General features: G+C 36.1%; 1 protein-coding gene across 5 annotated transcripts in view; it reads right to left on the reverse strand.

Moving 5' to 3' along the window:
- The window catches only part of LOC129572394 (intermembrane lipid transfer protein Vps13), a 36,371-nt gene that overhangs the window by 16,799 nt on the left and 8,568 nt on the right, over positions 1 to 11,004 (reverse strand). For 3 of the 5 annotated variants that reach the window (XM_055452344.1, XM_055452346.1, XM_055452345.1), the window contains 17 exons: positions 10,228 to 10,872; positions 10,017 to 10,159; positions 9,865 to 9,943; positions 9,402 to 9,773; positions 9,052 to 9,319; positions 8,701 to 8,958; positions 8,273 to 8,425; positions 7,915 to 8,095; positions 6,439 to 6,708; positions 6,215 to 6,365; positions 5,905 to 6,145; positions 5,209 to 5,845; positions 4,966 to 5,121; positions 4,626 to 4,871; positions 4,308 to 4,535; positions 4,126 to 4,228; positions 3,722 to 3,796 (listed from right to left, as the gene is read on the reverse strand). In XM_055452344.1, coding sequence (XP_055308319.1) covers positions 3,722 to 3,796; positions 4,126 to 4,228; positions 4,308 to 4,535; positions 4,626 to 4,871; positions 4,966 to 5,121; positions 5,209 to 5,845; positions 5,905 to 6,145; positions 6,215 to 6,365; positions 6,439 to 6,708; positions 7,915 to 8,095; positions 8,273 to 8,425; positions 8,701 to 8,958; positions 9,052 to 9,319; positions 9,402 to 9,773; positions 9,865 to 9,943; positions 10,017 to 10,159; positions 10,228 to 10,872 — 4,206 coding nt within the window. The remainder of the gene's footprint in view (positions 1 to 3,721; positions 3,797 to 4,125; positions 4,229 to 4,307; positions 4,536 to 4,625; positions 4,872 to 4,965; positions 5,122 to 5,208; positions 5,846 to 5,904; positions 6,146 to 6,214; positions 6,366 to 6,438; positions 6,709 to 7,914; positions 8,096 to 8,272; positions 8,426 to 8,700; positions 8,959 to 9,051; positions 9,320 to 9,401; positions 9,774 to 9,864; positions 9,944 to 10,016; positions 10,160 to 10,227; positions 10,873 to 11,004) is intronic. The other 2 variants (XM_055452347.1, XM_055452348.1) reach the window with 1 other exon arrangement.

Consider the following 11,004-nt stretch of genomic DNA (forward strand, 5'->3'; position numbering starts at 1 on the left):
CTCATTTGGGGTCAATTATTAAAAAGTCAATTTTCTACCCTTTGGAGTGGAAATTTTGCATAGAAATGTGAACCAACTATAGCTAATTTTTTCCGGGCCTTCAATTTTTGCCCATGGTCACCCCCCCCCGCCCCCCCCCCCCCCCCCTTTGGGAGTCCCCATACAATTTTATTGAAAAAAACTAATTTTTTCTGTATATCGGGTCAAAAAACCCCTTCACACTCCCAAACAAATTACATTTTTGAATTCCTCGTGAAAAATTACCTTTAGGTTTAGAACCTTTCTCATCAAAAAAATCATCCCTTATGCTCTTAACCAAGGCCGGAATACATTAGAAGGTTTTGGGTGCGATTTGTCTAACATTCCGGCCTTAAATTAGGACATAAGGGATGATTTTTTTGATGGGAAATGTTCTGAACCTAGGGGTAATTTTTCAAGAGGAATCCCAAAATATAATTTGTTTGGAAGGTTTAGGGGGGTTTGACCCTATTTTGGGGATGCATTGGTCATTTTTCGCTATTTTTTCACTTTTTGACCCTCCATTTCATTTCGGGGGTGGAGGGCAACTCCACCCAAGGTGTCATTTGATTCTCTGGAGTATCTTGAACATTTCATATCGACATATTTTTGTCCTCAAACTATTTCTAGTATGAGAAAATTGTTGAAGCATTGTAAAGAAGGGGCCATATCCCCACTATACCCCAAAAGGGGCCGCTGCCCTTTTGTCAATATTACTTTTTTTTCATATCCTATCGATCTGTATACACAAATTTAAAATCGACGTGGGACACTTGGGGACCTTTACTTGTTAGTTATTATTTATCTAGAGGTTTTAGAGTCAGCAAGTATAACCAGAACTAGTTTTTCTCTTCAAGATTTCCAAAAATTGGACCAAAATCAAAAAAATATCCAGTTGGTAAGGAAATCTTACATCTAGCTACAAAATTCCATTTATATCATAGCGTTTTATGCACTTGTTGCTAGTCTAGAATTGTACGGAAGTTTATATTCGATGGACACTAGTAGCATCAAAATTATTCTGAGGTTCAATATTTTGAAAACTTGATGAAAAACCGTAAAATTATCCAAAAATGTATGAAAGATCTCGTTTTTCATCACTTTAGACCATTTTATTCAAAAGATTGAAAGCAAAAACTATTTTCATGAGCTGTCATTCGTCTTTAATTGCAATCCACATAATATGTTGTTACTAGTTCATGGAACCACCCGAAATGAGAGATAAATGGGATTTGTTGTGAATGATGAAAAATTGCATATATTTTTGTTAATTTTTTTTAGCTAAGTAACGCTCAGTAAGGTTTACGTAATACTGTACGTTTAACATGACTTAGTATAGTAATCCATCGCCCAGAGTTGCCAACAGGCATACAAAGGGTTTGCAAAATTTAGTAATTTTTAGTAAATTTTCAGAACTCTTCTTGTACTTGGCATGCAAAGCTCTTGGGGAGTAATAAGAAGTTGCTTCAGACACTACTATTTCGAGTAGTTGGAAAGTTATGGGACTTAGAAAAGCATGGGGGCGACATCCAGAATTTTGCGTTCAGCGCCGGTGTACTTTGTAGTGGAAAAAAAAGTGAAGCTTGCTTGTCACCAATATTGATGTTCACGGACATCAAATCGTTTATGCGTTATTTCGCCCACTTTATGCACTGAAAATATAAAGTTCTTCAATTTCTAGCAAATTTCACATATGAATTCATAAACACATCGAGAAAACACAACTTTTTTTCACATGAAAAGCAAAAGCAAGATGATTTTTTCGTTGATGGTTGTTCGATCCTGGATCACTTCCGATTCATCGATGATTTGCAACCCATCTTTTTTTTTATCGAAAGTCCAACTGAATACGATGTTTTGTATTGATTAAATAATTCTTATTTATTTACATCGCTAAAAACTGGCTGAATAATTTGATTTGCAGGAAAATGACTCCAAGAGTCATGAAAAACCTGATCTTTTTTATTTTTTATTATTAGGTTTGGTTTGATTTTTACGTTCATTGACCAAAGTAACTATATTCCATTATAAATAACAGGTCAAAAACAATCACCGACTCAATGGATGGCTATATCACAGTCAAAGTTACTAAATTTCAATTAATTTGTGTAAAAATCACAGTTTTGCCTCATTAATGCTATACATTTATCAAAGACGTAAAAAAATAATTTGTCAGTACTTTAAACTAAAAATTTGGCTGTGCTCTTTTCGTACTGATGAGATGAAGTTTGCGCGACTGGTTGCATTTTTGAATGGATCAGCCACTTTGTTTGCGTATTTGCACAATTGTGGAATTTGAGCTCTAATCTGTTTGTCCATCAGATTGTCCTTGATCTTTAGGTAGTTAGTGTGGCGCAAGGTACGAATGCTCTCACCTACTGCTATATCATTGCGTACAGTAGGACAGTTTGCGTATCCATTCACGATATCGTAAGTAAATACAATTGATGCATTTACTCTCCTTCTTTCTAATGATGTCATATTTAGGGCTTCGAGTCGCTTGTTGTATTCGGTGATATTATATCCGTTGGCTGCTGTACGATACTCTCTTCCGGCGAACTGTGTGAACTTTCTCAAAACGCTTTCGATTTTGTCGATATGTATGGCATAAGTTGGCAGCCATACAACGTTGCAGTACTCAAGATGAGACTGAACCAATGCGTAATACAATGTTTTGAGCGTTTGAACATCGGTGATGTCGAAGCAAAATCTCCTGATGAAACCAAGGGCAGCCTTTTCGTTGTAATTGCGTCGATGTGCTTGACAAAACTAAGTTTTTGGTCAATGATGACGCCGAGAACTTTGTGGTCCGATACGTGCTTGAAAATGAAATCACCGTATTTGTAACTTGTATCGATAACGTCCTTCTTCTTAGTGGTGATTTAATATTTTTAGTGCATAAAGTGGGCGAAATAACGCATAAACAATTTGATGTCATCAATATTGGTGACAAGCAAGCTTCACTTTTTTTCCACTACGAAGTACACTGGCGCTGTGTGTACGAAAAATCGTTTGTATGGTTCATGTCGCGTGGATGGAAAAGTTTGCAAAAAAATTGAAATATTCCGATGTAAAACTTCTTTTTAGGCCATGATTGAAATTTTCCAAAAAATTGGAGGAAAAATATCAGAAAAATCTATTTTTTTCGAAAATAAAATCGATAAAACTACTGCGGTTTTTGGCCCACATCGTCATTATTCATCGAAATTCATTCAATTCCATCGATATTTTCACCCAAAAATGCAGGAAAAAAATGTATAGTCCACTTTAAAATTGAAACTGTTATCAAATTGAAACTGTTATCAAATTGAAGAAATGAAGAAATCATGGGTGCATATTGTTGTTTTATTTGGATGCAAACAAAGTATTCAGCCAGTTTTTGGCGGTGTAAATAAATAAAGGAAATAATTAAGATCAATTTGACGTAAATTTAAAGAATCTGATCGAACCCAGCAGCCAAATGTAAAATAAATACGTTTCAAAATTGTATCGGCCATATAATTCGATAGGGTGTATATTTGAATTCAACCTAATCTATAAATTTTTTGAAGACACTACTTGGAACACACTCAGGGAAAACCTTGGATCCTATAAATTTTGGGGTGGATTGTGATTCTGGATGGATAAGCATTAGCATATGAAAAAAATAGTATGAATGATGGATCATTGCTAGTTAGATGAGTAAACTAGTCGTATTACTAACCTTTACCAGCCGTGAGCACACTGATCGCATCAGATTCGGTAAAGTGAACTTGTACGGTACTCGTTGGTGTTGTTACTAAATTGTTTTTTTAATTTAAATGATTTGGGTTATTTGGATGTGGGTTATTTGTTTCAGAATGAATGCATCAAGCATAAAAAAGAAAAAAAGGAATGTGAAAAAAGAAAGCACACGTTAAATAAATGAACAAACTATGCTGACACATTAGGCAAAGGGAAAAAATTCTAATATGAATTAAAAGTAAAAAAAAATGACCGAAAACTCATGTACTGCAAAAAAAATCCAAGACACAATTTTGAAAGGCAAACAAAATCACAGAAGTGCAAAAATCTCTGCGTTATTGGTGCGTATTTAAGTTTATAAAAGTGACGACAATGAAAATTTACCAATTTCCGGTCGCTTGATAACAACTCTTTCATTGGCACCCTCGGTCATATTTTTAGATAAGATCGACATTAGCAACTGGTAGTCCGTACTTAATAGGTTCATCTATTTGGGGGTAGACGTATTCATGCAGTTCAATATTCAATTTTTCTTTGTTCCGCTAAATATCGCAATTAATACTCACAACAATGCTTTTTAAACGTCCGGAAATGTCAAGATCTGGGATTTCCTTATACCATCCAGACGAAAGGTTTCTTTTGATAATGAGTGCAAATGATGTTGGATTCAAAATATTGTCATCGTGTTTAAAACCATCATCGGCAACAGTTCCCTGAATAATTTCCACTTTCGAAATTTGCATGTCTTTTAATTCCAACTTCATTTCATCCAGAATTGCTGGGCTACGATCATTCTGTTTAGAAAAAAGAGTTCTAGTTAATCGTACGGAAGGGGAATCATAATTTAAACGAGTAAATGGGCATTAGTTAGTACAAATTATTACCTCAGCCGAGTTTGGTACATTTGAACAGCGATTGGTTATACACAAATGACCCAAATCGATAGAAACGGCTTGAAGTGATTTCGAGTCAACGGGAACAATGATAATCGGAGCCTTAATGCGAACATTCAATAACATACGCTTAGCATTTGAATATGCTTCCACCATATTTTGTTTGGCTGTTTCAGCAGCTGCTGCACTAGCATCAGCTATCGCTTGTTGTGCCGCTTGGAAATTATCCAAAAAGTTCTGCAATAACATAAATTCAATATATTTTTTGCATTCGGGAGCAATTTGGGGCGATTTGAAAAAGGAAATGATAGCGAAGAAAATGTATGTGTACCAAGACTGAGTTGACGAACCAATTTAGGAATACAATTTTCACACAACCCATTGAAACGTCAATTTTCATATCGTCACTGTTGTATACGGACGTTTCCTCCAAATTGAAGAGTACAATTTGACATGAGAGGGCGTCGCCTCCAACAACCGTCAAGATCTATTCCACAAATAAAGAAATTACTTTGAATTTGAGTGCAATCTCATCATAAAATATATACGTATAAATACGAATGCCGAAGATTACCGTGGAATGAATGGTTTCAGTATTCAAATCCGTTACGATAATGTCTTGAAGCTTGAGCGTGAGTTCAGTGTACGATGTCTTCATAATTACTCCAGCGTTCATGTTCTCAATTCGCAAGTTGGTGATTGGCCGCTTTTCATTTTCGATTTCAATTGCAACTTGTTCCATTTTCGCCATTACTTTCACCTTGATGCTATCAACAATTGTTGACGGTTTCTTGGAGCTTCTCTTTACTACTTTTTGTTCAATTTTACCTTCTTCTTCGTTGTCTCCATTTTCATCGGCTTCTTCAATTGTTTCCAATGGCGGACCGGCTGATGCCATTCGATATCCGTGGTTTTTTGTCAGAATAGCATCCATTTTGGTTTGGAAGTTGTTAGCAAACTGTAAAATTTCCGTTAGACCTTCTTGGTGCAATCGTAAAATCAAAATAGTAAAGCTAATTTCCACAAATTGTTCGGTCGACTTGTATTTAGTGGTGAATTCTGGAGAGTCTTTGTTAGCATTTGTATAAAATAATGACAACAGATAGTCATTTGTTTCGGCATATCGTGGAGTTTCAATAATTGTGATCTTCTTCTGTTCATTTGGAGTTGCGATTTGATGATAATATTGTGCCATCGAAATCGCACCAAGTCTAAATGAATAAAGTAAAATTTAGCGCGAATAACTTCAATTCATTTCCATGTTCCTTACTTCATCGACACTTTCAAGTCATAAGTGCGTTGAGTGACTGCCATTTCCAATTGTTTTACTGTGAGCGCAAGCTGTTTCGGCAAACCAATTGATTCCAATTCTGATACCGATCCTTGCGTTGAAATTGTGCCCGTTGCTGATGCATATTCTTCGGTAACTGATGATGTCTCATCACCTGGCGAACTTGGCGATTTCGGTGACAGCAATTCTTCAGAATCTTTGAATATCTTTATTGAAATCTCTGCAAAATAGGATCAATTTGATTAGAAAATATTTCGCGACCTCAAATTTTCCATTGAAAATCTTCTACCGTTGAGTTCGAATCCAAATTCCAAGTCGGTGTACTGTGTAATTTCTTCTTCAGAAATGTCACGTTGCTTGTTTTCCAATATCTTCGGCTTCGACTGCCGTTCATCCAGATACCGCTTCAGTGACATGCTTGATGCAACCAACAAACTTTCCTAGTGTGATTTAATCGTATATTTTATCAGAAACTATATCGTTCAATTGATAGTTTCCCTTTTTTCAAATTACCTTATTCAGAGCCATTGGTGTTGTATCACCCTCCGGCAATGGAATACTAGTAGCAAGCGATAATGCGTCGAGAACTTTTTGCTCCGTAACCGAAACACCTATGCTTGGAATTTTTGCATGCAATCTGGTTTTTGGAAGCCGTGGATCGTCATCAACGACACACAATGCAGCTTTCACTTGAAGTGACGTCGGTTCCAATAAATGAAGTCGTGATATTTTACCCTGAGTTAAAGCATCTTGCCAATGATCTGATGATTTAGCTAATAAAATCTATGAGAAGACAATATGGAAAAAATTCAAATTTATTGAAATAACTATTCCTTCTACTCTTTTGAACGGTGGGAGTTAGCAATAATTTGGGATTTTAAAATCTAATCCCAAAATCGAAATACTTGACATAATTTGTTCAATTTATTAACAAATATTTTTGATTTCATTTTGCCTGTCCAAGACCCAACGCAGAATTTTGAAATGCACCCCATTTGTTTTATCATAAAACTTTTATGAACGTGCAATAGTTCCATGGCGAGTGAAGCATTTTTAAAACTTGTAATAAACTTGTTTTTCCTATTACTTTTCCGCTTGTTTTCCCTATTACTTTATGATTTCTATCCGTTTTCCGGCCGTAGAACACGACAAAATAGTTTTTAGAGCGATGTTCTGTGGGTCATGATGAATGTTCGCCGTTGATTCGTTTCAACTAGAGATGGACTGATGACGTCATGAATTGCTCAATTTTCTTCAATCAAAAATATCGTGATGATAGGAATGAATTGGACAGTTCACTGTTTTACACTTGGTGGGATAACTGTGCTGAGTCGAAGTAAAGATATGAACGCATCATAACCAAAAGAACAATTACTACCCAACACTCTCTCATGATGAGACTCTCATCAACTTGATCATTCAAAGGATAACATGCATACAATTTATCGGTCCCAATGAGCACTTTGTTGCATGCTTTTTTGTTGCCTTTCTCCGGTTTTTCTTCGTTGTTTGTTTTCTTATTTGTATGGAATTCTGAGCCATGCTCATGAATGAGACGACATACGTCAATAACTTTCTCTGTAGAACGATTCGCAGAGTCGCTGTTTTTTCGTTATACTCTTCACACTTACGATGAGCTGCGCGGAGCGTGCAGAGCATTGAATTCACTGGCTACGGAACTGCTGTTCTTCGATAGTGAATGTCAACAGCAGCTGTTTACACTGTAAGATACGACGTCGATTTGGAATTTCAATGTTAACGCTGGTCGGAAGGTATGATTGTTTAAATCAATAATGTTGATTCAATGCAGTATGAACAAAGTATGAACTTATTATCGTTTTCACTTCATGCGAACGGGTTGGATAGTAATGGGTGGTGAAATTTATCAAGCGTTCAAAAGAGTAGTGAGTAGAAAATAATATCCTTAGGATTTGTTTGTTGAAATATCTTAAATTATTATCGATAAATCGTTTCTCTTTTACTGTCTACCTGAATATTGTCAATATTTAAGTTGAACTTATCATAAGCTTGGTCCATCATTTCCTTTAGAATATGTTCTGATGTGGCGCCTGCGCCATGCATTGCGGCCACATCTCTTGTATCCTCGCGCCGTGGCTCCGTTTTCAATAAAATGCTACCCAAGCTGATTATCATCAGTGGTACTTTATTCCTATAGAATTGAAATGCGTATATGAATATATGAACATTTTGTTTGCATTATTTCATTTTTCCTTTTAGTTTACATCGTTTTTGCAAAAGATGTTATAGGATATTACAACCTATTTATTATATAAATGAATAAATTCAGAATTGTACGCTTAAAACCAAGTAGAAATAGATTTCTTACTCAATGTATTTTCCACCATAAGGAACAATTACGTAGTTCGGCTGCACAGAAACATTCACCTCGAGACGAGTGTGTTTCTCGATTACGTATTGAATTCCAGTTGCCGACCTCTCTTTAAAATTTGACAGTTTATCGGCGGCTGCATCTGTTAACCTACAACGAAAAGGTTGTGAACGAAAAATAAAAAAAATTAGAAACATTCATCCATTTCAATTAACACTATGATTGCCCCTTGAGTTTGCATCCGTACAACGCCCGAAGTGAATTTTGTTTAAAAACTGGACTGTGATAAGAGATAACGAATTGGGATTTTCGATAAAGTTGTAGTACTCAACTTGCTCTACAAATTTGTTCGGAACACATATAGCTTATCTCTAATCAGTTAGAAACGATTTAAAATAGTTATTTTTATTAACTAGTACACTCACTCTGATAAATTTGCATCTGAAGGCATTTTGAACACTTGCAAAAGCTGGATAATTGTTTCCGCATCGTAAACGATTTGTAGCGGGTATGCATAAACGTCGACTCGTTGATCGCATTGCTTGTCAAGTGGATTCATTTCAAACTTGATGTCTAGCAATGACCTATCGCTTGTAGGTTCCAATATTGATTTTACCATGATTGGCATGAAATCAGATTGTTTGTAACCAAATACAGTGAATTCCTTCATTTTTAAATCCAATCTGAAAACGAAAAATATTTTTATCGTGGATTTTGTAAAAAAAATAACATTTGTGTTTTGAATCATATAATGATTATATAATCTATAAGCTTACTTAAGCCCAGATGAAGCAGGTCGTTGGTCAATTTCACAAGAAACGCCCGAAACTTGAAGCGACAACACAGTTGACAATGACATTTCAAGATCCGAAGGCTTGATGATTTCATTACGAACACATACTTCCAACAATTTCAAATTGAAATGGCTTGTAATTGCCACATATTCCTCGGGCAATTGTAAATCTACCACACCTTCATGATAACCAATCGCTTCGTATAGTTTCGCTTTTTCTTCGCTTGTCATGGCCGTCTTAAATTGATTCACTAACAAAACGAAATTAAACTCAATTAAATTGTATCTCATCTAGCCACAATATCCAAATATCCCTCTAATTAATTAACTCACGAATATCTTTGTCTTTGTCGGCAGGCTCTTCCGTTTTTCCACCACCCCACCAGCCACTAAACCATCCGGCAGACTGCACTTGTGGTTTTTGCAATATACCTGACTGTTCAACTTCAAAGTTAACCCGTTTGCGAATCAATATCAAATTGAATAGATCCAAATGTTCTTCATGTCGATCTAGACATTGCTGCACATCGTTTGTGAGCTTCTTGGCTGTCAACTTTGTTCGATACGCGTCTGCATATGCTCGACACCTATTCACATGGTTCATCATATTTTCCCAAGACCAATCACGTTTGCGCCGCTTAATTTCCGTTTCCATGACACATTCATAGGCGAACTTCCACCAAAGTTTGGCATTTCCTCTATACGCTATAGATAAGATATAATTTAAAATTAGAATGTGACAACTACGAAATTGCAATTATTCCTGAAAATAGAGAAGATAAGAAATCATTCTTACGAGTATTGAATGGTCTGAACTTTCTATACGGTACGCCTCTTGACATCGCGCCCATTCCGTCCGCTAGTTCAATGAGCCGCTACAAAATGCAGAAGAAATTGTACAAAATCTTTTTTTAATTATTCACCCTATGAGCATTTCAATGATCATACCTGGTATTGAGCTCGTGTAATACCAACTGCCAACTTCTCCATTTCCAAGAATAAATCAACTTTGGGTACTTCAAATGGTGGTGAATCCAATTCTGGATTCATATTCAATTTTAGCTTAGCAACGGATGTAATGGGACCAAGAACTAAATAAAAAAAATTCATATTAATTCATAAATGTAATATTCGATGGCGTTTCAAATCGTTTACATACCGTATGTAAAATTTTCCGGCCTTGATTCGCTAGTGGCGATTGTGTCCATGAATAGTTGACTGAATTCGCTGGTCGATCGGCTTTGAAATAGTGGTGTGTTACAATTCATGTACACAGCAAGCCCATCGAGTTTGGCGACTTTAAACACCTTGCTGAGGGCTTCCGATAGAAATGCTTTATTCCAATCTGAATTGGTGGTGTGCACTTCGAGACCGCCCAATGTAATACCAAGTGCAAATGGTATCGTCGATGTCGAACGATCCTCGTAACGAATGTGTACGTTTCGGATGCGTATTTGAACATTGTTAATAATTTGTGCGACTAGTTTTTCGGTAAATGTTTTATCCGCCTTTGGCTTATCCTTTTCCAATTCACGTTTTCGTGCCTCATCCAATTTGGCCAATTCGCCTTTCTTCGTATCCACATCGATTTTCTTCTGTTTTTCAGCATCATAGCTAACTGCCTGATTTGGCGCCACCAACAAGTACAGATCCTCAACGTCTGCCTCTACTGGAAGACTGTATAAATTTTTCCATGGAATTTTTAAAACCAATTTTCCCAACTGCCCATAAACCAACTGAACAGGTAAGTCCAATTCCTTTAAAGCACTTTGCTTGAGCTGTAGGTTTTTCAATACAACATCACCTTGAAAGAGGAAAATTCATCAAATTTTATTTGATTATCATTTTTGTGTCCGGTTTGGAGGACCTATTGAAACAATATATTATTAATATCAAAAGAAGAAAAATCGTCTACGCCAATTTCATCAAGAAGAAA

This window comes from Sitodiplosis mosellana, unplaced genomic scaffold (assembly GCF_009176505.1).
Source record: "Sitodiplosis mosellana isolate CC-2019 unplaced genomic scaffold, AAFC_SMos_1.0 Smas_scaffold_4898, whole genome shotgun sequence".
Taxonomy (NCBI): Eukaryota; Metazoa; Arthropoda; class Insecta; order Diptera; family Cecidomyiidae; genus Sitodiplosis; species Sitodiplosis mosellana.